The sequence below is a fragment of the Thunnus thynnus genome, chromosome 7 (genome assembly GCF_963924715.1).
Source record: "Thunnus thynnus chromosome 7, fThuThy2.1, whole genome shotgun sequence".
NCBI lineage: Eukaryota > Metazoa > Chordata > Actinopteri > Scombriformes > Scombridae > Thunnus > Thunnus thynnus.
This window is the reverse complement of record NC_089523.1, coordinates 34389980-34417541: the sequence shown is the minus strand read 5'-3', so window position 1 is coordinate 34417541 and position 27562 is coordinate 34389980. Positions and strand designations below refer to the sequence as shown.

The 27562-nt window shown below is 40.8% G+C and overlaps 2 protein-coding genes and 1 long non-coding RNA gene across 3 annotated transcripts in view; 2 read left to right on the top strand and 1 right to left on the bottom strand.

Moving 5' to 3' along the window:
* LOC137186609 (coagulation factor X) overlaps positions 1–27562 on the top strand; it is a 102148-nt gene that overhangs the window by 40388 nt on the left and 34198 nt on the right. The window lies entirely within an intron of this gene.
* LOC137186658 (scavenger receptor cysteine-rich type 1 protein M130-like) lies at positions 510–27260 on the bottom strand. The gene is made up of 7 exons (XM_067595732.1): positions 26784–27260; positions 26326–26466; positions 10638–10943; positions 10253–10543; positions 5894–6199; positions 1297–1578; positions 510–1054 (listed from the first exon to the last, which is right to left on the bottom strand). The coding sequence occupies exons 1-7, from the start codon at positions 26896–26898 to the stop codon at positions 510–512; spliced, it is 1986 nt and encodes a 661-aa protein (XP_067451833.1). The 5' UTR covers positions 26899–27260.
* On the top strand, positions 19956–21431 carry LOC137186607 (uncharacterized). The gene is made up of 3 exons (XR_010929051.1): positions 19956–20699; positions 20818–20954; positions 21188–21431. It is a non-coding gene; the product is annotated as an uncharacterized lncRNA (long non-coding RNA).

The window sequence follows — 27562 nt, the reverse complement described above, 5'->3', positions numbered from 1 at the left end:
ATACTTTAGCAATGTTGTATTGTATGAAGCCATGCCAATAAAGCCAATTGAATTGAATTGATTCCTTGCTGTATACAGAGAGACGAGCGATCTTAATGTGTTTCATTCTCACACTCTGCTAGCTAGCTAACGTTAGCCTGTGGCTCCACTGTAGCCTCTCGCTAGGACCTCAAGGTTTTGAAGTAGATTTCTTCATGAAAGTGTTTTTTAAACCAAAGTGAGTCTTTTCTACTTGTCAGACAGGTGTGAAGTGTCAGCTGATGTTTTTGTCTCTGTTTTATCTTAGATGTGCTGAATCAAAGTTTGTAGCTAACGAAACTGTTGCTGCTGTACTTTGACATGCATTTGTCATTAATGTCACTATTTTATTATTTATTATTATTTTGTCACTCCACTTTGCTCAGGTTGACCTCCATAAATTCAGACCCATCTACGTGTTTATTCTACCAAATTAATATCTTGTCAATCATTTACTCTGAAGCTTATTTCAGTCTGTTGTGGTAAGTCTTCTATTCAAGAAGCACTTTGCCAGCATTTCCACACTTCTGGCACCGTAAACTGGTTCTAGGGTTGTGTAACATCACCTCTCTGGTGGGGAAGGAGCCGGAGCTGGTGCAGCAGGAGGAACGGTACCAACTGGATTTAGTTGGGCTCATCTCTACACACAGCACCAGCTCTGGAACCAAACTCCTGGAGAGGAGCTGGACTCTTCTTTTTCTGGAGTTGCTCAGGGTGAGAGGGGAGAGTGTGAGGATACTCACGAGCCCCCCGCTGAGCGCTGCTGTGTTGGAATTCTCCCTGCAGAGCAAGAGGGTCACCTGCTTGTGACTACGTGTCACAGGAAGAACGGCTCTGACAATTTGTGCCTTTGCACCAAAAGGAAGTTCATAAAGCAACTTTTTCTCCTGTTGTACTGGAGTTACCTCCTGTTGCTGGCTAGAAGAGTGCAGTCTGCTCCAGGAGTTGGACAGTCTGGGATTTAGGCTGTTTGATGGCAAGTTAACCGTGACGGAAATGGAGATGTGGATGATTCCACTTCTGTAGAACAGGCGGACTACAAACAACAGACTCTTTGACACTCTAACTGGTTTAAATTTCTGATGTTACTGTTGCTTGTAAGGTGGATGTAAGATGTAAGGTGGAAGCAATGAGCCTCCAGGAACAAGCTAACTTCTCTACCCTTTAGGATGCCGTCCTGGATAAGTTTGCATTTCAGTTCAATGGAAACCACTGACTATCACTGTGACAGAGGAAGGAAAACATTATTGTCATAGATGATGTCACTGATGGACTTACCTGAGCAGGTGAGCTCCATGATGAAGGAAAAGGAATATGATGATGCACAGTCCCTCAATGCAGATCCAGACTGAACACAGTCATGATTGATCTTCCATACAGATCTCTTTGAGGGCTCCTTTCTGTTTCCTGATGAAACAGCAGAGCCACAATCCAGAACTCTGCAGGCAACAGCTGCTTCCTTCAGGGTCCAATAAGAGTCCCACACTGGTCTCCACTCTCCCTGTTCCACCTCCAGTGTACCTGCACAGCGACTGGCTCCTCCCACCAACCTGACAGGCTCTGAACAGAAACAATAATAATAATGATAATGATTTTATTTATATAGCACCTTTTAAAAACAAAGTTTACAAAGTGCTTTGACAGACAAAGCAAAAGCAGTACAATGCAAAGGAAAGACATGAGGCGGAAGACAATAACAGATCTGTTCTTAAAAAGATGGCGGCCAAAGGAAAAGAAAGATAATAAAGAGATGATAAAAAGTTTAAAAGAAAGATGAAAAGTTTACAAAAAAGAAGTTTAAAAGAAACATGATCTAAAGACAAAAGTACATAAAAGCAAGTCTGTAAAAATGGGTTTTAAGAAGTGATTTAAAAGAAGTCACTGATTCTGCAAGCCTTATCTCCTCAGGCAGGTTCTTCCAAAGTCGAGGAGCCCTGATGGAAAAAGCACGGTCACCTTTAGATTTAAGCCTCGACTTTGGAACAACCAGAAGGGCCCCACCTGAGGATCTAAGGCTGCGGGCTGGCTTGTACGGGGTCAGCATATCTGTTATGTAGCTTGGAGCTTCAGACCGAGACGTGCTTTAAAAGTGATCAGTAAAATCTTAAAATCAATTCTAAAATGGACAGGGAGCCAATGGAGAGAAGCCAGGATTGGGGTGATGTGATGTTGTCTGTTAAAACCAGTAAGAAGCCGAGCTGCTGCGTTCTGAACTAGTTGGAGGCGGAACAGGGACTTTTGTGTTATACCGGAAAGGAGGGAGTTGCAGTAATCTAGTCTGGGGAAAATGAAAGCGTGGATGATTTTTTCAAGGTCAGAATGGTGGAGCATTGACTTAATTCTGGAGATGGTTCTGATTTGGAGGAAGCAGGACTGGACAACTTTGTTAATGTGTGGTTTGAAACTTAGACCTGAATCGAACAGTACAGAACAGATTTCTGGTGGTGGGCTTCATGTGGGTGGATAGGGGACCAAGACTGATGGGGTTATTTGGATTAGGGGGACTGAACAGTATGGCTTCTGTTTTTGAATTGTTGAGTTGAAGGAAATTTTGTGCCATCCAACAGTTGACATCGTTGAGACAATCTACAGCAGCAGCTAGGATTCTTGGGTCACCGGGTCTCAGGGGAAGGTATATCTGTGTTTCATCTGCAAAGCAATGAAAAGAAATGTTGTGTTGTTGACTGATTTGGCCGAGTGGAAGCATATAGATAAAAAATAGAATTGGACCTAAAATTGAACCTTGCGGTACACCACTGGTAATGTGGGCTGTGGAAGAAGTGAAATTACCAATGGTGACCGAGAGGGTTCTTTCTAAAAGGTAAGAATAAAACCAATCAAGTGCACTGTCCTTGATGCCCACCCAGATTTTAAGACGGTCAATTAAAATAGTGTGGTCTACTGTGTCTAAAACTTAAATCTAAAAGAATTAAAATTGCGCTCTCCCCCCTATCAGCTGCTAAAAAGAGGTCATTAGTTACCTTGAGGAGGGCAGTTTCTGTGCTATGTAAAGCTCTAAAACCAGACTGAAATTTATATGATATTATTTTGACACATAAAAGCTAAAAGTTGGGTTGAAACAACCTTTTCTAAAACTTTGCTTAAAAAGGGAAGTTCAGAAATCGGTCTAAAATGATTAAAAACAGAGGGATCGAGGTCAGGTTTCTTTAAAAGAGGATGCACAACAGCATGTTTAAAAATAGAAGAAAAAAATCAATTTTTGAGGGAACTGTTGATAATTAAATAATAATAAAATACTGGGGCCGACTGTGTCAATAACCTCTTTGTGAAATTTCATTGGGATAGCATCAAGACTGCACGTGGTGGGCTTCATATGGGCTATGATATCAGATAAAAATGACAGTGATATAGGATTAAAATGACAATTAATGTCCCTGCTGGTATGTAAAACATGGGCTGGGGGTGGGATTTGTTGCCTTATTACCATAACCTTATCACTAAAAAATTTTAAAAACTTCTCACACGTTTCTTGTGATGCATCAATAAAATGACAATGACTTTGGTGGATTCATTTAGCCAGGGTTGCAGATTCTCTCTTTGACTTTTTATCCTTGTAGGGGTCGACAGAGTCCAGAACAGATTGACAGGTGTGATTAAAAAGAGAGACCAGCTCCTCTGTATTGAAATGAGGATTAAAAGCAGTTAAAGAGACAGTAGTAAAAAGCTCAGAAAACTTGCTAGCAGACATAGAGTTAAAAACATGACGACGGATGGGTGTACTGTGATTAAAAGGTACTTGGGTTAAACCCACATTGAATAAACCTGCTTTGTGATCAGACACACAGATATCCTTAATCTCAAAGTTGTTGGGGCTGAGACCGCTGTATAGAACTAAATCAAGAATGTGACCCTTGGAGTGTGTAGGTTCTTGTATTGCCTGTGTGAGGTTAAAAGATTCTTAAGTGTCCATAAAATCAGTTACAAACGTCTGAGAAGGGCAGCAGATGTGGATGTTAAAATCACCTAAAATGAGAATTTTGTGATACTTTGACAAGAAGTGGGATAATAGCTCAGCAAACTCTTGGATAAAAATATTGTTTGGCTTGGGCAGTCTGTAGATTATTAAAATGATCATAGGCTCTTTAGAGTGTAAAATAAAACCAAGGTGTTCAAAAGAACTAAAATTATTAAATAAAATGCGAGTGCATTTAAAATCATTTCTGTAAATGACAGCAATCCCCCCTCCCCTGCCTGACAGTCGGGGTTGATGTAAGTGTGTAAAATTCGGGGGTTGCTTCAATAAGAAGACTGCAGTCTCCCTCAGATAACCAAGTCTCTGTGATTATAAAAAAAGTCCAGGTTATTAAAAGTAATAAAATCATGACATAAAAACAACTTGTTATTAAGTGATCTGATTTTTAAAAGACCAAAATTTACAGGTTTAGAATTAAGAGCAGGAGCTAAAAGAGTTTGCCGGGGTACTTGGATTAAATTATTATGATTTACAGCAGTGGTGCCTGATGATGAGCCAGTTGCAGAGCGTCCATGGTGGGAAATAATGGTCTGTATGGGGAAGGTAGCCGGTGGAGGTGGTGGTGACTGGAGCTGGTAGGGGGAAAAGTACTGTGAACTGGTCTTGTAGGAGGAGAAGAAGGCACCGGGCAGGGGGTGTGTGATGTAAATAGTCATTCAGGTGTGGCAGACTGGACAGCGTGCTCCATGTTAGCCACTAGCATTCGGCTACCCATCCAGTTGGGATGAACCCCGTTGGTCCTGAACAGGGAGGAGCGGTTCCAAAACAAATTAAAATTGTCAGTAAAACCTATGTGATGAGCTCTGCAGGCAGACTGAAGCCAGGTGTTGAGGCCGAGGACTCTGCTAAAACGCCCTGCTCCACGGGCTAATGTAGGGAGGGGACCACTGATGTAAACACACTTACCACAGTTATTTAAAAGGCTAAAAAGGTCATTAAAGTCCTTTTTAGTCAGCTCAGACTGCTGACGAGCTGTGTCATTAGACCCCACGTGGACTACTACCCGGTTTATAGAGGATGGTAGTGAGTTCAGTAGTCCGGGCAGCCTATCCAGGATAACCGGGATGGTGACACCAGGGAAACAGTGAGTGGCTGCATTGAAGAAGCGGATGTTCCTAATTATGGAATCTCTAACAATCGGTGTGGTTGGAGAGAAGAGGGGACGAGGAGATGAAGGCAGAGGATTTCCATGGGAGGCCAGTGTCTGGTCCACACTGTGTGGCCACCACGTCTACCCAGGATGACTGGTTGTTGGGTGTTGAGCAGGAGGAGGGCCACGGACAAGTGGCGGGATCCCACACAACTGTGTCCTGGAGGGCTGCGCTGAGCAACGCCAGCTGTTTGGACTGTGTGCCACATCCATGAAGCTAGACAATAGTGAGTCCTTCCTCAGCAGTTCATCAGACAGCTGTTGGATATCCTCCTTAAGATCAGCAATCTTTTTGTTTGCTCTCGTCAGCAGTATGATGTCCTCACAGGGTGTAGCTGCCATAGTTTGTTGTGGTTAGGGTTAGGCTCAATGCTAGCAATGCTAAAAACTGCCAGTATCGGCAGTCGGGTTGTGTTGATGAAAATCCAAACGTCCGATGACTAAAAACCTTATACTGAATTAAATCAAGAATATAAAACGGTCAGGTTTAAAAGTGCGCTGTAAAACATTGCCTAAAAACTGAGTAAAATGTTGATTTTGACAGCTTCAGTCGGTCGACATTCAACACAAACACACAACAGTAGCCATCGTGGTTGAAACAAGAAAGTCATCAGTAAAAGAATAAAGTGAGTTTCATTAGAACAGAAACAAGAGAGTCATCAGTAAAAGAATAAAGTGAGTTTCATTAGAACAGAAATGAAGCCAAATCAAAGCTGCAGCTCCTCTTCTACCTGAGCAGGTGAGTCCAACAGCTTTGCCAGGTGAGCAGGTGCTTCTAGCTGAGTCTGATCTTCCACAGTCCAGGAGAGCAGACTCATGGCCTCCACACTGGAACTCTTTGGTCCACATTGGAGCCTCCACTTCTCCATAGAGCGCCCCCTGGAGGACTGAAGGAGCCTCACAGCCGAGCTCCCTACAGACCACCTCTGCATCCTGCTGGTCAAAGTCAGCTTCACATACTGAGGACCACAACTGCTCAGACTTCACCTCCAGTCTGCCTGAACACAGACTAGTCCCATTCACCAGCCTGACAGAGTCTGGAGAGAGAGAGGATCTAAAATTTAATACTGATCTTTATTTACCACCTTTATATACTATAACAAATATAATTCATCTCATTACAAACAGAAATATAATTCATCTCAGGTGGTCTCCTCCTGGAGCCCGGCTGAGGAGTCTCTGGTGGTCGGGATTTGTTGGTTCTCTATAAGTAGTTTTGTTTATGATTCTTCAGGATGAAGATTTGATTAATGTTTGTTTTATATGTATTTCTCCACACAGTAAGTTGTATAAAGTATAAAGGAACAGTATCAGGTGTGTAATGAAACTTGATTTAGAAGATCTTTGGCTTTATATAGTATTGCAATTGATTTTGACATTTATTTTTTTATTTTAACATTAATATCATTTATTTGTGGCTTCCAGCATTATTTGTTGATTATCATTCCAAGAAATTTAATTTCAGTCACTGTTTCGATTTCTACATAATTTATCATGAGTTTCTTATTTGAGTTATTTGAATGATTACCAAAGATTATGAATTTCGTTTTACTTAAATTCAGTGTTAGTTTTTTTGCATCAAACCAACTCTTCAGCTTTTTCAGTTCCTTTTCCACTGAATCCAAAAGTTGTTCCAAGTTCTCCCCACACAGCCCGTTCTCACTCCCAACTCGTCACATATCGACGCTTGGTCAGGACCCCGTGGCTTCACCTTTTAACGCACTGGGTAGCCCTTTAGCATCATTTTTTAACATGCATGGTAGTCTGATAGACTTCTGTTGAGCTTTTACAACGTCTGAAATAGACGCTATGAGATCAATGACGTCTATATAAGGTGACAAATTTCAGCCTGGTTGCCAGAATAAAATGTTGGCATTGTATGTTTCTGCAAACCACAGATACGTTGAATATGTACATTTCAACACCTGTAATACGGAGCATCTTAACATTTCAACAATACGTATCATATCGACATATCTGAAGTGACGTACTCCACATGACATCTATATAAGCTGACTTACTTTCTTATTAGGAGGTGAAGGGGTTGGTGGATGGCTTGTAATGTTGTTGGCAGAAACGTGAAAATCAGCACAGAGTCAGCACAGAGCTCGGTTCAAGACCACCTCGCTGTTTTTATTTTATTTTTTATTTGAACCCAAACCATGACTCTTTTCCTAACCCTAACCAAGTGGTTTTTGTGCCTAAACCTAACCAGACCTCAACCACCGCGTTGTCACACCATAAAACATAATTATTTAACAGTGACTACAAAGAATGTTGATAATTGTTAATAACACTAAGGACACATTTATTAAGAAATCATGTAACAAGCACAAAAAGGCAAACCTTCCCTGGTTGACAGAACATATCTGGACTCTGATGAAGAAAAGAGACTATCTGCTCAAGAAGGTGTTGAAATCTGGCCTTGATACAGATATGTGTCTCTTTAATGACCACTGCAACAGAGTAGTAAATGAACTTAGTGTGGCAGGTTGAGTGCTGCTCCACCTCCACTGCAATTAGTCCCAATTAGTCTCACCTGCGGCTGATTGCGCCGCGGTGCCACCTGGTTTATTAGTCCTGCTTTCACTCCAGCGCTCAGATGTGCATCAACCGGGTGCGGACTCTGTCTGGCGTGCTCCAGCTGACGGCGCAAAACAACTTGTAAGTAATCACTGGCGCTGCTATACATGTTTTATGGGACATTATGGTGTGACAGCGGCCGTTGTGTGACCACTTTACAGCAGTGTTGGCCGAGCCGGTTTGGTGTGCAGCTGTGAGGATTTGAGGGAGCGTGGCATCTGCTCTCTGCCTGCATCGTGAGGTGGTGATTGTATGTTGGGCCGGGTGTTAAGCTCTCTTCGCTTGGGTAAGACTGACAGTATTTATAACTATTATATGCTAGGTGTAATTGCTGTATATTCAAACAGTCGTGCTTTCTGTCTGCTGTAGCTGTTAAGGCCACAGTTTGTGCCTCCTCTCCTCCTGCGCTCTGTGTGGGGCTGCATCGTGCCTCCAGCTGGGCATCGTGAAGGACGGCTTTCCACGGCCTCCAGCCCCGGTGCAGCCGCTCCGTCTCTCTCCCTCTTCTTTGCTGCTGCTGCTGCCAGTATTTACACACGCGGCTTAAACTGCACAGTGTGCTTCTGCAGCTTTGGTTCTCCATCCCATCACAACTCCTGTTTTGAATCAGTTCTCTTCTCTTTGCTTATTGATTTATTTGTTGTGAGTTAATTAATTTTCTTTTTGTTTATTTAGTTTAATATTAGCTGTCGGGGTTGCTGCTACCACTCCTGGTCTCTGTCCACAGCTGAGTTTGGGTTAATTTTTTGTTATCTGCTACTTTGTTTTCTTTGTTTGTATATTTTTAGTCAGTGTCAGTTACTGAATTAGTTATTTAGCTTATTCTCCTTTGTTTGTGTGTATGTGGATGCTGTGTTTGTTTAGTATAACCCTCCTGTTTTAACTGTGTAATTTACTGTATCTGTCTGAGTGTCCCCCTATGAGCGGTATTATAGGTTTGTTTCTTTTCTTTTAGGACAGGAGCTAGCGAGGTGTGCGGCAGGCGTCCCCGGTGGTGCTGCCCCCCCCCCCTTTCACTTTGGCGTGACACGTGGTGGTTTGGTTTGTAGTTTGTTTTTGTTTTTTTTTAGTTTGAGTTGTGCCCCCCCCCCCCCTTGTGTTTTTTTTTTTTTTTTTTTTTTTTGTCTGCCGCTAAATAATAAGCCCTAGCCTTGTTCCTACTATTTATTTTATTTCCTACCGCAATTAACTTTGTTTTGGCACTCAGGCTGTTTACCAGTGACATCTTTCTGTTCTTTTAATGACAGTAAATCTTAATCGATACATTTTTGTAGTTGGAAGTCCGTCTCCTGTCCTCTCAGTGTGGCGAATCTGTGTGAATTATTATTATTATTATTATTATTATGGGTACTCATCAGTGTATTTCCTGGGGTGCAATTCCCAGGTGGCGTAGTTGTGAAACTTTCCCGCTCCCACCCATCTTTGGCCACATTAGGAAGGCTAAAGCTAACTTTTTCATTGATCTTATTAAACAGGCTAAAGGCAATAATCAGTTAATGTGGAGGCACATTAGTAGCTTCTCTCCACTTTTACTCAAATAGAAATAATTTTGCTGCCTCAACAAATACAGATACAAATAGAAAATACTGGAGCGTCTGCACATCCCTATCAGTATCAGACAGTAGACTATGGACCTACAATGAAAATGCACAGCACATGACCACATAGTGCAGTTTATAAAGCAAAAATAAAATCTGTTCCTTTTACAAGGCAAACAGAAAATGCTCTGTTTTAGATTAATACATAGAATAAGACCACACATACTATTTATGAACAAATCTGCTGTCCACCTACTGAATTAAAAAGAACACAAGCGATATAGTACCATGCACATGTTATGTCTGTCACAGTTACTGTTGCTCATAACTGCCTGGAAACCTTCAGCAAATCAGATGCTCAGTACATTGAATAGAGGTTTTCTTCCTGTGATAAAACACACCAGAGGTACACAGGAGAGAATGAGCTGTCTGTTCTGAAGTAGAGATATAAACTCATGTACTTATTACACAAGGTGCACCGTAATGTCGGGTACTTGGCGTATCTGAGAGAAATGTGACCTTAAAACTGTGTCACACTTCACACCACACAGGTGCACATGTTGCTGCTCCCCACCGAGAAACATCACAATCATGAGCTGCAAGAACAAACCAGAGAAGCCCCAGCAGCAGACTGCAGGACGGGACAGTGTTGCTGTGGGTCCCCTGGCTCAGTGTGTCCAGTAGCTGGATACAGATGTGCAGGACGCCTATGTGTACGCATGCATGGTAGTATATCCTTCTTTATTTTAAAATGTCTTTTAAAATTGTAACCCTGCTAATAATCCCCATTTTTACTAAATATATGGCTAATCTGATTATTTCTTTTTTCCACTTTAACAGAATACAGTTACCTTCCTTTTGGATCCTAATTACGTAACACTGTTCCATATATTCTGTTACTCCCCAAGACTGACTGCAACAGAGGAAGGAAAATATTACTGTCATAGATGATGTCACTGATGGACTTACCTGAGCAGGTGAGCTCTATAATGGAAGAGGAACGTGATGATGATGATGATGATGCACAGTCCCTCAGTGAAGATCCAGACTGAACACAGTCATGATTGATGCTCCATACAGATCTCTTTGAGGGCTCATTTCTGATTCCTGTTGAAACAGCAGAGCCACAGTCCAGAACTCTGCAGGCAACAGCAGCTTCCTTCATGGTCCAGTCAGAGTATCTCATTGGTCTCCACTCTCCCTGTTTCATCTCCAGTGTACCTGCACAGCGACTGGCTCCTCCCACCAACCTGACAGGCTCTGAACAGAAACAAGAGAGTCATCAGTAAAAGAATAAAGTGAGTTTCATTAGAACAGAAATGAAGACAAATCAAAGCTGCAGCTCCTCTTCTACCTGAGCAGGTGAGTCCAACAGCTTTGCCAGGTGAGCAGGTGCTTCTAGCTGAGTCTGATCTTCCACAGTCCAGGAGAGCAGACTCATGGCCTCCACACTGGAACTCTTTGGTCCACATCGGAGCCTCCAATTCTCCATAGAGCGCCCCCTGGAGGACTGAAGGAGCCCCACAGCCGAGCTCCCTACAGACCACCTCTGCATCCTGCTGGTCAAAGTCAGCTTCACACACTGAGGACCACGACTGCTCAGACTTCACCTCCAGTCTGCCTGAACACAGACTAGTCCCATCCACCAGCCTGACAGAGTCTGGAGAGAGAGAGGATCTAAAATTTAATACTGATCTTTATTTACCACCTTATATACTATAACAAATATAATTCATCTCATTACAAACAGAAATATAATTCATCTCAGGAGGTCTCCTCCTGGAGCCCGGCTGAGGAGTCTCTGGTGGTCGGGTCTTGGCTCATGGAGCCTGGTCAGACACAGCCTGAAGAAGCAACATGGAGTCGCTCTGTGGACCCACCATCCACAGGGATTATGGAATATTATATCATGTAAAAAGGTGTGCTTGAGAACAGGGGTTTGTACCTGTAATCTTAGTATTATAAACTTTTAGGTTTCCTGCAAACTTTGTGTTTTTAAGTCTGAGCATCTGTGACGCTCACTAAAGTGTGATCACATTTGGGTAAATGTAATTGTTTGGTTTTAATGTGTTTGAGAGAGTATCTGCATTTTATTTTTATACTGTCTTTCTTTTTTTTTTATACGAGTAAACTGGTTTTAAACCCGAATAATTGGTGTGCTGTAGCAGTTTTTCGACAACAGGTGGCAGTGTGACACCGTGGTTTGCCCCAGTGACTGTAGTCAGGAGCATTGAGCTTCTCCTCACAACTGTAGATGATTCAGCAACGGCAAGCCACGTCTCTGTCTCACCATTCTTTCCTGTATTTCAGGTTATTAATGTGTCAAACTCACAGAAGTTGCTGTAGTTGATCAGCTAATGCTGAGAGATAATTTCAGTTTAAGTATAAGAGTAAAACGGGAGGTGAAAGAGTTTGTTTGTCTCACTTTTACAAAAGTGGCCGCTGAGAGTAACAAAAATGGCGGCAGGTGCACACGTCTGTCTGTTATTGGACATGCTAATCCTAAAGTGTTAGTTTGGGCCACATGTCTCCAATATTTTGGTTAATTTTACATACTGGTTTGCTCCATAAATGATTTGTCATGTTTAAATTGTATAATATTTATATGTATAAGTGTAGACATTTCTAAAGATGTGCAGTTATGAGTACTGTTATGTGGAAGTCCAGGTGATACTTGGTAGTATCTGTGTGTCAGTGCATTTATGATGCAACTATAGCAAAACTTTATTTGGAAATATGAATGAAGAGATATGAAAGTGACACAGAGACAAAATGTGTTTGCACTGGGTTTGACATTTCATTTTTGTACATGTTTTATGAACATGGAAAATATGTCAAGAGAGACAATGAATAATAGTAAATACTGGTTAAATGAGAACAAAAGGGCAATGCACAGTATACAGTGAATGAGATGTTATTGAGATGTAAATAAACAACTGTAGATGATTCAGCAACAGCAAGCCACGTCTCTGTCTCAGGTTTGTTTCCTGTATTTGAGGATACATATAACTGCTTATGGGTGCTGCAGCCCAGTACCTGTAACACATCCAGCTGCAGGTTTGCAAGCTCACTTTCACACACTGTGAGGCAAGAAAACTCACACTCACACTTCTGACAGGTTTACTGAGTGGTGATGTTTGGTAAAATGGTTTAGTTCACTGAGGTTTGTTAGCAGTGTTGCCAACTATTTGGGAAGTTGCTAAAGCCTGCAGGAAAAGTCTCTGGATATCGCCAGATGATGTCATGTGCTAATTTGCATATCTATGACATTATGAAATAATTATATACATACATAATTTTTAGAAATTTAAAGAAAATTAAGTTACATTAAACTAAACAGACTGTCACTAGCTATGTCATTAATTATTTTTCTTCTCTAGCAGCGCCTCAATGTGCATCTAAATCTGCCTCTAATAATATTAATGCAGCTGTTGTATGAACTCTAACTGAAGTATCATGAATAGAGAGATGATCATGCACCAGAATAAGTTCACTATTGTTAACTGTCTATTTTGACAAAACAAAATCAAATTTATGTCGTAAAGTTAAATTATTTTGAATAACAACAATGAGATCAATGATTGGTCATTAGGTACACACATTAACAACTCATTCATGACTCTGGCTGATGATTGGTCCACTGAACATGCTGCTGCTCTGTCCCATCCACTGAACAGTCAATACAGAGAGCTACATTAGTGCTCATTCACTGAGAAATACTGGCGACTCCCTTCAAGGAGAGAAGTTAAGGTCTGTCCAGAAAGTTGCTAAATATGTCGCTAGCCGCTCTTTTGAAGAAAAAAAAGTCGATAAAGGGGTATGAAAAGTCACTAAATCTAGCGACAAAGTTGTTAAATTGGCAACAGTGTTTGTCAGAGGGAAAGAGCGGGAAATTCAAATTGTGACCAAGTAGCTTCTTGGAGCCGCTTCAGCAAATGTAATTGGCTGTTCAATCACGTGACAGTCGACAGCTATAAAGCTGCTAGTGAGGAGATCTAGACTGACTACAGACTTCACACTGATGGCTTCACAGAACCAGTTAAAATAACTTCTTCAACATCTGATGTATTAATCTGTATGAACCCAGAACAGATGATATCAAAGTGACAGAATTAAGATCATATTGGCAACTCAAAAACATTAACATGGCGTTAGCTTTAGCTCACTATTGTGCTGTAAGCTAACTGTTACTGTTGTAGTGTGGTGTATGTTTTTTATCTGGATGAAGGATGAAGACCAGGAGAGACGAGCAGACAGGCTCAGTGAGCCAGTCGGCAGCTTTATGTGCTGTGTGCTGGTTGCAAACCTTTCAGTACTTGAATTGTGGTGCACCGGGGTCGATAACTCAACCTCCCTTTCAGAGGGAGTGTATTCAGTCTTGTGTTTAGCTCTTTTCATTTAAAAATTAAAAGTTAAATTGTTATTTATAATACTTATCTAATCCATCTTTCTTCCTTTTAGAAAGTATATTTCAGCTATCGTCTTGTGTGCTTTTGTACATTTTATTCACATTGTTAATAAATTATTGATTTGTTGAATATACTTCCGTTTCTTTGTTTCTTTGTCCCCGGGTTGATTCTATATGTTACTCTCCTCATACTGTGGATTAATTTTGGGGATGTAACACTAATTTATCTTTATTTGTAGCTCCATTAATGTAGCGTAAATGTATTTACTTTAACAAAGATAGTTTTGTGAGGTTATGTATTCTGTACTAGTGTAGTGCCCGTTCAAAATGTACCTGTCTGGAACAGGCCGATTGCTTATTTCTCCAGAACCGCATATATATGTATCAAGGCTCTTGATAGGCATCCATTACAACACCTTGTGTCCACTTTTCCCTCTTTCAGTAGTCACAAACAAGGACAGGCTCTCCAACATCAAAGTGTCTGGCCTTGGAGTGTTTTTGGTGGCGTTGTTGCTGGGAATCCTGGGATCAGTGCACTGCTCCAGCTACACTGGGCTTGAGGGGGTCCAGCCAAGATGCAGCTTACGCTTCAGGAGCAACATAGCTGGTGGTTCCTTGGTTGTGGTGTGGGGGGTGTTATGGTAAGTTAACAGGAACGTGTTAAGCTGCTGTTGCACAGGTGCGGTGCCTCTGGAAGATTTTAAGGCATGTTTGAAAGTCTGCACAAAGTGTTTGGCCAACCTGTTGGTTGCAGCATGGTAGGGTGCTGAGTGAATGTGCTTAACACCGTTGGACTTCAGGAATGCAGCAAATTCTTCAGAAAAGAACCAAGGGCTGTCGTTGCTCACAAGAATGTGGGGGATGCCGTAACGACTGTGTAGTGAGGTCATGCTGACGAACCAGAAAGGGTGACAGCTCACCACCAGAGTCTTTTATAGTTGGAAACCGACCAGCAGTGACCATCTCCAGGACACAAGTCAGAATGGGGTCAGACATGATGTTGCGTCTGATCTCAGTGCTACTGATTGGTAGTGTGTCCAACTGGGACATGTAGAACACATCTACAGTGTCTTCTTTCTCTTCATAAGTGTGGGGAAGTGGTAGCTGAGAAAGTCCATCTGCATTAGCCTGTAATGCTGCCCTCCAGTACTCGATGGTGTAGTCATGTGCTGACAGGAGGAGCGCCCAATGCTGCATTCAGGCTGCCACCATAGATGGTGTACTTTTCTGTGGACTCAGAATAGAGGTCAGCAGGCGATGGTCAGTGAGCAGTGTGAACTTGTTACCATAGCGATACTCAATTTTTTTATCAATCAATTTTTATTTATATAGCGCCATATCACAGCAGAAGTCATCTCAAGGCACTTTTCACATAGAGCAGGTCAAGACCGTACTCTTTAATATACAGAGACCCAACAATTCCCCCATGAGCAAGCACTTGGCGACAGTGGTAAGGAAAAACTCCCCTTTAACGGGTAGAAACCTCAAGCAGACCCCGGCTCTTGGTGGGCGGCCATCTGCTTTGACCGGTTGGGTTGAGAGAGAGAAAGAGAGAGGGAAAGGGGGAGGGGGGACAGAAGAAAAAAATCACAACAGCAACAACAACAAGCACGAGCAGCAACAGCCAGGGAAGGATGCCATCAGGACTGTGAAGGACCGCAAAGGTTCGGCCCGGGACTCAGCTTTTCCTGTGAGATGAGAAAGCATCAGGAAACACCGGTGAAACTTGTGTACTTAGACTACTGCCAGTGCCTCCTCTCAGTCTGGGTGTAGTTCTATTCAGCCTTGCTGAGCGTTCTTGAAGTGTAGGCGATGGTCTTTTCCTCGCTCTCAGGCATACTGTGTGAGAGTGCATCACCTACCTGGTAGGGTGAGGTGTCACAGGTGAGACGGAGGGGCGACTTAGCATTGTAGTGTGTCAGCACCTTGTGAGATACTAGAAGCTCCTTTGCTTTTCGGAAAGCTGTAGTCCACTGCCATTTTTCTCCCTTATGCAGCAGTGATATTTCAGGATGGTTAAAATGAACCATCCATAATAATTGATCATTCTGTGCAAAGAACGTAGTTGGCTGAAGTAAGTGGGTACAGCAGCAGCCACAGTAGTGCTTTCCTTCTCTGGTGATTTGTGGAACTCAGCAGCATCAATAATGTGATCCAGGTACACGGACTCCTGTTTGACATGCAGGCCATACTCCTCCAGCCTTCCCAGGACCACATACAGGGTTCTTAGGTGGGTTTCCTCATCTGACCCACTTATGAGGATATCATCCATGTAACAGTAAGTGAAGGGAAGCCCAAGAAGAACTTGGTCCATAGTATTGAGGTGCAGACAAGATGGTGGCAGGGAGGTGCAGCAGGTGTGGTGTGCTAGTAGCTTTTCTGTTTTATGCTTTTATATTAACATTAGTTAGCTCCCAGTAACTGTTTAAAGACTTGTTGTCTGGAGAATGCAAAGACACATTGTTTAAATCTTTTGGCGTGGAGACCCTCCAAAGACAAAGCAAACATATATATCAAAATCCCAGTTAACAATTCAAATAAGGCATTCCAAGTGGCCTCAAGTGTCCATGATACCCATCTCTATCAGATCAAATAAAAACCAAAAATTCAGACAAAACAAGATCAGAACAGTCAGAATCATTACAAACCAAACACTGAAACAACACAAGAACAAATCAATCAGGTTGGAAACAAAACGTCACAAGTCCAACCCATATCTGTTCAAAACAATATTTTTAAAAAGTCTTTTAAATTTGTTTAGTGTTCCACATGTTTTCATTTCTTCACCACAGTTGTTCCATACATTAACTCCTTTGATTGTGACACAATGATATTTTGCATTTGTTCTGACTAAATGCTTTTTGAACATATACATTTCTCTCAGGTCACGTTTACTTTCTCTCATTTGAAACAACCTTTGGATATTTTTAGTTAATTATTGATTTTTTACTCTGTACATGATTTGGGTAGTTTAGAAGTCAAACAAATCTTTGAATTTTAGTGTTTTTAATTTAATAAAGAGTGGATTTGTTGGTTCTCTATAAGTAGTTTTGTTTTCGATTCTTCAGGATGAAGATTTGATTAATGTTTGTTTTATATGTATTTCTCCACACAGTAAGTTGTATATTGGAGTATAAAGGAACAGTATCAGGTGTGTAATGAAGCTTGATTTAGAAGATCTTTGGCTTTAAGTAGTATTGCAATTGATTTTGATATTTTAACATTAAGATCATTTATATGTGGCTTCCAGCATAATTTATTGATTATCATTCCAAGAAATTTAATTTCAGTCACTGTTTCGATTTCTACATCATTTATCATGAGTTTCTTATTTGAGTTATTTGAACGATTACCAAAGATTATGAATTTAATTTTACCTAAATTTAGTGTAAGTTTATTTGCATCAAACCAACTCTTCAGCTTTTTCAGTTCCTTTTATCCACTGTATCCAAAAGTTGTTCCTTGTTGTCCCCACAACAAAGTAAACTTGTATCATCTGCAAATAGAAACGTTTTCAGTGTTTTGGACACTTCACATCAGTGGAGGCTGGTCCATAGAGGCAGAGGAGGTTGCTCCTCTATTTTTTGAGAGGCGAGAGGAAAATCAAAATATAAAAAAGAATATTTGGTTGAAATAAACCATTACAAAATCTCAGTATTATTTATAAAATATTTTTTCTCTCTTCTTTGGAAAAAAATCCATTATTGAAGTTCTGGTTAAAATGCTTCAACAGGGCGGGAGGAGAAGGAGCAGTGTGTGTGAAGTGGTGGTGGGGGGGGGGGCAGAGTAGGACGGGTGCCTGCTGTCCTCCGCAGGGCGGGATCTCTTACATCCATTTAATGTACTTCATTTTTTTCATGCTAATCTGTGATTGGCCAAGACACGTAAAGTGACGCTCCAAGGGAGGCTGTCCTCTCTAACCAATCAACAACCAGAATACAATACTGACATCGAGTTGGTCCAATGATAGTTTCCAGAATTCATCTTCAATTCTCTCCACTGTAAGGCAGAGTAGCAGCAGCAGATAGCTCCTTGCATTAGCCAACACAACAGTTAGCTTGTTGTAGCAGCCTGAAGGACTCTTTATACATCCATGGAAGGACTGTTAAGGACTGTTGTTAAGCTAACGGGAGAAATTATCTGGACTGTGCAGCGCAGCAGCAGCAGGACGCTGCCGGGGAGGCTGGAGAGAGAAACAACCGGAGAAACAACCAGGAGAGTTAGCTTGTTTGTCATTAATGCTAGTGATATCAGACTGGTTAACCAGCAGCCATAAAGTTCTGTTAACTAACAAACAAGATGATCAACAGTCACAAATGGATGTTATGACATGAATACTTCATGTCCATGATAGAAAGAAGAAGACATCAGATAACATGAGTCAGATACAGCTTCTCTCTCTCTGTCTCTTTGGTCGCTAATTTCATCTCTGATGGTTAAATGTCTCTGTGTGGCTGTTGTGTGAATTTATCTCCTTAACAAGAATGCAGCAGAGATATATATATAATGTGTTGTGGGTAGTTTGCTTGTTGAAGTTACGGATGTCTGGACTCATTCATTCATGTGGAATTGATCCAGTTTTTAATTGAGTGATTGTTCAGACACCTGTTGATGTTGTGTGATTAGTGAATGAGTGTGCAGGAGGTCTGGCTGCTTGTTGTGACAGTTTCTTTAGTTTGTTTTTAAGCTGACTCTTATATTGAGTAATAAGCTTAAAGTAACTAGAATAACAAGTGTTAACATGTCAGCTTTGTAGACTATATTTTGTATGTCGTGCATATAGATCAGAGTGTGTAAGTCATGTATTTAAAACGTGCATTAATACTTTTTGTGAACCTACACTTTTAGATCTGTGAATGTTTTTAGTGTTCAGTCTTTCTAGTATTCAGCACTGATCTGTTCCTGTATCACATTATAAGCTTTGTGCTACTTTATATATTTCTGTATACTAAGAAAATACACAGGAAACACGTGTAATCATGTGATATGTTGTCAATCTTTGATGAGAACATACATCTGTTGTCACAATAGAACAATGCTATAAATCTGAATTTCACCTTGTTGGTAAAATGACACGTTCAGAACCACATAAAGTGTAAACAGATAAACATGAAAAGCTGGAGACAGATCAGATTGGAATGGGTTAACTAACATTGAAGAAACTGATGTTCTGTTAGAGTGTTATAGATATTGTTAATAATGCTAAGGACTAGGCTTGCCACGGTGGTCGATGTTAGCGGTGTTACACGGTGTTGGGACATACACCGATTACATGACTTGCCCACTGCCCATACCGTAGTTTAGCTTTTTTCTATAGAGACAAGCCGATTTATTTAATTTCCATGTATCAGCGCCCACAGTCATCAATTTAAAAATCTCTAATTTGTAAAGTATTAAGCGTGTTATCAATACTGAATCGGACGACGGACGCTACAATTATAAACTGACTGTCTGCTTCGGGAACGTCTGCAGCAGCAGAGTCGCAGCAAAAAGTATCAGAGTGAGACGTCTGTTGCTGCTGTAAACAAACGTAACGCTAGCTGTTAGCGAGCAGCTGCTCTCATGTGTCCCCGGGTCTCGGTGCTTGTTTTCGGCAGCAACTCTCCCGCTCTCTGCCTGCTCAGCCTGCTCTCGGTGTGTCTCTCCCCGGATGGCAGGCGAGTTGCTCCGGTTCTGGTTCTAAGTGGCGGTCGTCTTTTGGCTGCACACGGAGGACAAACCCGCTGGCAGCAGCCTGAAGCCCGCCGTCATTAACTCTTAAATAAGGGAAAATCTAGACTAAAAATCTAATGTTAAAGATCAAAGTAAGCGCTCTACGGATGAGCGTCACTGACAAATATCTTATTTTGTAGAATGTCCGGTGTAACTGGTAACACTGGTGTTGTCACGAGTTTATTAGTCGGTGGGAAAATTTCCTCACCGTGGCATCCATAATAACGACACATTTATTATTATTATTATTATTATTATTATTATTATTATTATTGTTATTATTATTATTAAGAAATCATGTAACAGACACAAAAAGGCAAATCTTTCCTGGTTGACAGAACATATCTGGACTCTGATGAAGAATAGAGACTATCTGCTCAAAAAGGTGTTGAAATCTGGCCTTGATACAGATATGCGTCTCTTTAAAAACCACCGTAACAGAGTAGTAAATTAACTTAGGAAGGCTAAAGCTAACTTTTTCATTGATATTATTAAACAGACTAAAGGAAATAATCACTTACTGTGGAAGCACATTAATAGCTTCTCTCCACCTTTATTCAGTTACAAATACAAATAATTTTGCTGCCTCAACAAAGACAGATACAAATAGAAAATACTGGACCGTCTGCACATCCCTATCAGTATCAGACAGTAGACTATGGACCTACAATGAAAAGGCACAGCACATGACCACATAGTGCAGTTTATAAAGCAGAAATAAAATCTGTTCCTTTTACAAGGCAAACAGAAAATGCTCTGTTTTAGATTAATACATAGAATAAGACCACACATACTATTTTTGAACAAATCTGCTGTCCACCTACTGAATTAAAAAGAAAACACAAGCGATATAGTACCATGCACATGTTATGTCTGTCACAGTTACTGTTGCTCATAACTGCCTGGAAACCTTCAGCAAATCAGATGCTCAGTATATTGAATAGAGGTTTTCTTCCTGTGATAAAACACACCAGAGGTACACAGGAGAGAATAAGCTGTCTATTCTGAAGTAGAGATATAAACTCATGTACTTATTACACAAGGTGCACCGTAATGTCGGGTACTTGGCGTATCTGAGAGAAATGTGACCTTAAAACTGTGTCACACTTCACACCACACAGGTGCACATGTTGCTGCTCCCCACCGAGAAACATCACAATCATGAGCTGCAAGAACAAGCCAGAGAAGCCCCAGCAGCAGACTGCAGGACGGGACAGTGTTGCTGTGGGTCCCCCGGCTCAGTGTGTCCAGTAGCTGGATACAGATGTGCAGGACGCCTATGTGTACGCATGCATGGTAGTATATCCTTCTTTATTTTAAAATGTCTTTTAAAATTGTAATCCTGCTAATAATCCCCATTTTTACTAAATATATGGCTAATCTGATTATTTCTTTTTTTCTGTCACTTTAACAGAATACAGTTACCTTTTTTTTGGATCCTAATTACGTAACACTGTTCCATATATTCTGTTACTCCCCAAGACTGACTGCAACAGAGGAAGGAAAATATTACTGTCATAGATGATGTCACTGATGGATTTACCTGAGCAGGTGAGCTCCATGATGTAGGAAGAGGAACGTGATGATGATGCACAGTCCCTCAGTGAAGATCCAGACTGAACACAGTCACGATTGATCATCCATACAGATCTGTCCGAGGGCTCCTTTCTGTTTCCTGATGAAACAGCAGAGCCACAATCCAGAACTCTGCAGGCAACAGCTGCTTCCTTCATGGTCCAGCCAGAGTCATCCACTGATCTCCACTCTCCCAGTTTCACCTCCAGTGTACCTGCACAGCGACTGGCTCCTCCCACCAACCTGACAGGCTCTGAACAGAAACAAGAGAGTCATCAGTAAAAGAATAAAGTGAGTTTCATTAGAACAGAAATGAAGCCAAATCAAAGCTGCAGCTCCTCTTCTACCTGAGCAGTTGAGTCCAACAGCTTTGCCAGGTGAGCAGGTGCTTCTAGCTGAGTCTGATCTTCCACAGTCCAGGAGAGCAGACTCATGGCCTCCACACTGGAACTCTTTGGTCCACATCGGAGCCTCCACTTCTCCATAGAGCGCCCCCTGGAGGACTGAAGGAGCCCCACAGCTGAGCTCCCTACAGACCACCTCTGCATCCTGCTGGTCAAAATCAGCTTCACACACTGAGGACCACGACTGCTCAGACTTCACCTCCAGTCTGCCTGAACACAGACTAGTCCCATTCACCAGCCTGACAGAGTCTGGAGAGAGAGAACCATCATTAGTTTTGGGAATATTTACCTGCAACATTCATACCAATAAAGCTTTCTCTGAAGTTGAAGGTAACAACCACTGACTGTATATAAAAGATGGACGTCATGACAGCTGCCCAAAAATGAAGCCATAACATCTTGATGGCCCTTTGGTGGCTGGCTGTAGTATAGGTCATAAGTCCTGCCCCCTCGATGTTAGCAGATGGGACATGAGCCAAACTGACAATACAATTCAAGTCACCATCTTAATTTCAGTAGTTATTGAGGAAAGGGCTAAAATTGGCTCACATAAATATCTGCAGCCTAAGAAACAAAGTGACTGAGATAACAAATATTTTCATGTGGTATTCATTGTGCATGTGGGGTGTAGCAGTATATATTCAAAATAGCAGCCACAGTGAGATATGATTTAATGCCTGCTGATATCGAAATTCTCTGGTTGCAAATGAATTGATCACATTGGAAACCTCTGCTGGCAGGATCTTCCTACAGACCTCCAAATGAAAAGTTCATGTATTTGGATAAATTGTGTGAAATGTTAGATAAAGTGTGTGATCTTGATAATGAGATTTATTTTTTAGGAGGTTTTAACATCGACTGGAATATGTTGCACTGTGCACTTAAAGAGAAGCTGCAGGTCACTGGTGCTGGAATAGGGGGGACAGCGAGACTTTTTGTCCCCCCACTTTCAGGTGTCATGATAATAAAGTGGTAATGTCTAAGCCAGGTATTACGGTCACAGCCATAATGTCTAAGCCTACTCTAACATGTTGGATCTTTAAGTCCAATCATAATCAGAGCACGGGGGACTGTGAGTAGTCTATTATGGCTGCCAGTTAAGACTAGTTTAAATAATCTGATTACCAAATACAACATTGAGCCTATTTTTCATGATAGTGCAATGACGAGCGCAGGCAGCACAGACAGTTTGGTATTTTCCTTGAAATTTGCTTTGCCCATCTGTGTGGTGTTGTGGTGGCCAGCGCTGCATGCACAGTGAACTGTTCAAATAGGCAGTGCAAAGCGAGTTGTTGGTGTTTTGGTGGAAAATGGGTCTTAGACGTCTGAGAACCACGTCTGTTTCAGGAGCAAAGTCACTCTGCTGCCACTTCTTGATTTTATCAACAAGAGCAAACTAAATACTTGCTGTAAATGTGCTGCAATAACGGATTAATGCTCCAAATATAAATAAGTTATTCAATTAAACACTCTCCCACCAAAATCAGCACAGAAAATAAGATTTAATGTGGTTAAAGCATCTGTACTGATCTATAAATGAATGTGAGTGATTCTTACAGTATCTGCTGTCCACAGCTGTTTATACTGTATGAAACACTTCTCCTCCAGTTCATTAAATCCCTGCAGCATCTGAAGGCAGCAGGACAGATATGTTAATAAATCTGCAGCCTGTGAGACGCTGCGACAGAGCGCAGTGTTGTTACGCACATTCATTCACTGTGTTTACCTTCATTAGATCTGCTGTAACGACACCTGGGGCCAGATGCATAAATGATGCATACGCCATTCCCCACACATAAACTGGTATTTATGAAAGCAGAATGTGCGTAACTCACACATTCCTCAGACCTGACGTACATGTTTTTCTAAAGCGATCTGAGGCTGATGTGATGAGGTGGAGATGAAATATAAGCTGAGACAGAATCTTTTAGTAAAACATGGTTTATGTTGATAACCAGCTGCACTGATTGTCTGATTGTTTTTGTGTTTACACACAGATTTGTAAAATGCCAATCAAAGGCGCCTTTATTAAGGTAACATTGATTAACTACTTTGTGTGATTAATTGTATCATTCTTTGAATTTACATAAGATTCAACATTTTATTTTGCTGTTAATATTCTTTTTATTTTATCCTTAGTTGTGTCACATCTTGTAAAGTTGGTTTGTAAAATATGATGACATTTCTGAGATATCAGTGCTGACGTTGGCTTACAGTCCATGTGATGAATTAATGATATGGACGCTATAAAGAGCCGCACAGCTGCGTAATGGTTGCGTGTAATGACAGCTGTTCCACTGTTGGAGAACCTAAACTGCACTTTTTATTTCCAGTTTGTTCAGCTGTACAGACTGGTGGAGCAGGCATCATGTTGATATGAAAACAGCTGGTTCAGTGTGTGTCTTCATCCATTTATGGCTCATTGTGGGAGTGGAAATGAGGCTCGTGCACATCTGCCCAGTTCCACAATGACTGAGATTTATAAAACAGAACCATGCGAACACTCAGCCTTATAAATCTGATGAGAAGAATGTGTCTGCATATTTCTGGCTTTGTGCGTACACACAGTTTTAGTCATGGATATACACAGAGTTTTATGCATCTGGCCTCAGGCTTCTGCAGAAGAACCACACACCTCTACACACATCAGACTGGTCGGTTATAACTCGATATTCTGCCTTTTTATGAAGGAGACGTCGGGTTAGCGGGGCTCATCATAGCCTCTTTTACAACTTTCTTTTCAGCAAAAGTAGCGTCTCATGTTTTATTCTCCAGAGACATTGCAGTGCAACGCTGTTGTGTAACATTAATTACTAAACTATGTGAGCATTTACCAGGTGAGATAGGTTACATTAGAGTTATGGCCTAAATGATGACTATTATGTTATCTATAGCTGGATGTCCTCCCACTTCAAAACTCATTCTGGTACCGCTGCACATGCAGCTGCGTTCTGTGCGAGCTGTAACTGACCAATAGGTCTTTTAGACACACCAGACAGAAGAGCGTTACAATAGTCCAACCTGCTGGAGATAAAAGCATGTGTTAACTTTTCTGTATCTATCTGGAAGAGAAACGGTCTGACTCTGGCAATATTCCTCAAATGATAGAAGGACACTTTAGTCATGTTTCTAATGTGACATTCAGAGTCTGTGATAACACCGAGGTTTTCAACCTGTTTTCAACCTCCAATAACAAGGATCTCAGTTTTGTCTTGATTCAACTTTAAGAAGTTCTGAGTCATCCACTGACCTATGTCAGTGATGCAATCAAGTCCTTAATAGAACTGTAGTCATTTGAACTCACAGAGATAGCTGGGAATCATCTGTGTAATTATGGAAATCGATGTTGTGATTTCTTATAATATTGCCGAATGGAAACATATACAGACTAAAAAGAATTGGGCCCAAGATAAAGCCCTGTGGGACACCACATGTCAGGTCTATTTTACCAGAGGAGTGGTTGTCACTGGCATCTAGAAGGCACCAGCAGACATGTCTTCATTTATAAGGCCTTGCTATCTAAGTTGTGTATTTTATCAGAGGAGCGGTCGTCCACGGACACAAAGAATTGTCGACCAGTTAAGTCAGACCTGAACCATTTAAGAACTGTGCCAGAGAGACTGAACCAGTGTTCAAGTCTGTCCAGCAGAATAATGTGGTCAACAGTATCAAATGCAGCAGTTTATGTGCCTATAATGTGTATAAGTGTGTATGTGTGGTGGACCCCGGGAAGAATAGCTTATGCTGGTGCTAATGGGGATCCTAATAAAGAAAGAAAAGAAAAAGAATAAAAGGATGGTTGTTACTGGCATCTAGAAGGCACCAGCAGACCTGTGTCTTCATTTATAAGGCCTTGCTATCTAAGTTGTCGAGTTATTTAACATCTTTAATTGAACTCTGAGCTGATAACCATGACACCAGATCACAGAGCAGGTTGGCTTTAAAAGTTCTTCATACAAACTCTGAACTGGGGAAGACTGGTTTCCAGTTTCTTCACTACTGGAATGAACTGCAACACAGCCAGAGAAACGTGTTCCTCTGAGGGACTTAAAGGTTTTACTAGCTGCTATTCTCTAAATGTGTGATTGTTTTAAGTAGTGTGTCTGTCAGTATGTATGATGGTGTTTTGTGACTGTGATGTTAATGAACCGTCTTATTGTGATCCTGTGTATATGTAACCTGTTCTCAGGTCTCTCTTGCAAAACAGATCTTGATCTCTGTAAGTAGAATTGACTTTTGTTATATTGAATATTATTGCATTTATTTATTACTATGTTAATTATGTTAATTGTTTATTGAAATGAGTAATTTGTTTGAATAGTGAGCTCATATTGACACATGGCTACTGCACATGTGCAAAAGGTCACAAAGCCAACGCTTGCTTTAAGAAACGACACTGAAGTTAGAAGAAAGTCAGAAGAAAGTTAAGAGTGGAACAAAAAAGGTTTTTGACCGTGTAAACGTATTAACTGTGTAACGGATGTTAATAAACTGTCAAAAGATGAATGGATCTCTGCCCTTCTGTGGAGTTTATGGATTATTAACAACTATACAATACACATCAAAACGTTGTTCCTGGTTGGCTTTCTAAAGAGAATGTAAAAACACTGGATTTCACCCCTATAATCTCAGAGACTTCCGAATAAATAAAGCTTCATATTAAATATATAGGACACCAAAGTCCATTGTTGGTTTTATAGATGAATTTTCTGATGTTTTCTCTGTGATCATACCTGAGTCTGATAATATTCAGATTTTCTTACACAATAGATTAAAAGAGATTAAAAGCAACAGAATAACTTTATATCTAACTGTAAAATCCAACATTTAAGTGATGTTTAACAGCTTTTAAAACTTGATATTTTAAGATTGATTCTGACAGCAGTGGATCAGTGTGGTGTTAACATGTATTGCTGTTTGATGATAACAGACTCTTTGCCTACCTACGGCACTGTTACAGAGGTTGATGGTGACGTTGTCAACGATGTCCAGGAGGAACGAGGAGTCGCTGACTCTGAACATGTGAGTTTCAGCAGGATCTGAGGCCATGTTCCTCAGCAGACCCTCGTTTACAGTCTTTACACCTGAGAGAAAAATGTAGTGTTAAAATCATATGAACTTTATTTCACTGCTAAAGCATACCACATTTTTAGTTTGACTTTCCTCCTATTGAGCAGCAAAGTGGTTTAATTCATTTCAGCCCACGATTAAAAAACTTGATTTAATAATGTCAGACATTAACTGATATAAAATATAAATGTAGTCATACAGACATCTCAAGAGTCTTGCTAGCTAACATTTTCATTGTGATAAAATATCATGTTTAATTCATGTTAATGTCATGTTATTCTTTCATTATAAAATAATGTAGTTTCAGAGTTGCAGAGAGAAAATCAATCACCAATAATGTAGATCTCAATGCCGATGTCTCTCAGGCGCCGCAAGGCTTTGTATAAGCCGAAGTAGGACACTTCATCAATAATCAGGACAGCAATTCTTTGGGAGTCTGCACGCATTCCTGCTGTGGGTTTAAAGAGCCTATCTAGGGTGCGGAACAGATGATCTCCTGTATGACAGAATAAAGAGGTTTTAAAAGGTACAGAGACTTTCTTTCATGTGTCCCTTGTTCCAGATATAAAGTCCCATTACTTTGCTCATAGACTGTGAGGTGACTGACAGTTCCTCACTTCAACAACTGTGTCATAAAATATCTGGTTCTTTGATAAAAAGTCAAAGCTAGAAGCCTGTAGACATAAAAACTGAAAGAGAGAAGTTAACTACGACTCCCAAGATGCATTTCAGTCAGAAACATCCAATCACAGAGCTTCAAACTCTATTGTGAGACGCTCACATCATTATGATTTTTAATGCTGTTATTGTATTATTATAATTATTATAATGACTATAACAGCATCAACAGTCTTTGATATGTAACATTATACCAATAATATTATATCACAATATTAATGATCATAAGATTTTTACAATAACATTATTATAAAGTAAAATTCTGGTTTATTTGAAGCTGATGTATTTGCTATAAATGTGAGCATTGTGTCTCTATGTGTCAGGTTAACTCTGTTCTCTCAGCTGTTCTAGAGATTCTGGTGATTCACAAACAGACGTTTATCACACAAATCAATGATGATCAGGGTGAGCTGCTGAGACTCCTACAGCTTC

What these genes read in the sequence shown, in the direction of transcription:
- LOC137186658 (XM_067595732.1), bottom strand. Translation starts at nt 26,898, where the DNA reads ATGCGTGCAGACTCCCAAAGAATTGCTGTCCTGATTATTGATGAAGTG. An exon ending in TGTTGGACTCACCTGCTCAG is followed by an intron (nt 10,544 to 10,637) that starts GTAGAAGAGGAG and finishes GTTTCTGTTCAG; the next exon opens with AGCCTGTCAGGTTGGTGGGA. An exon ending in TGTTGGACTCACCTGCTCAG is followed by an intron (nt 1,579 to 5,893) that starts GTAGAAGAGGAG and finishes GTTTCTGTTCAG; the next exon opens with AGCCTGTCAGGTTGGTGGGA.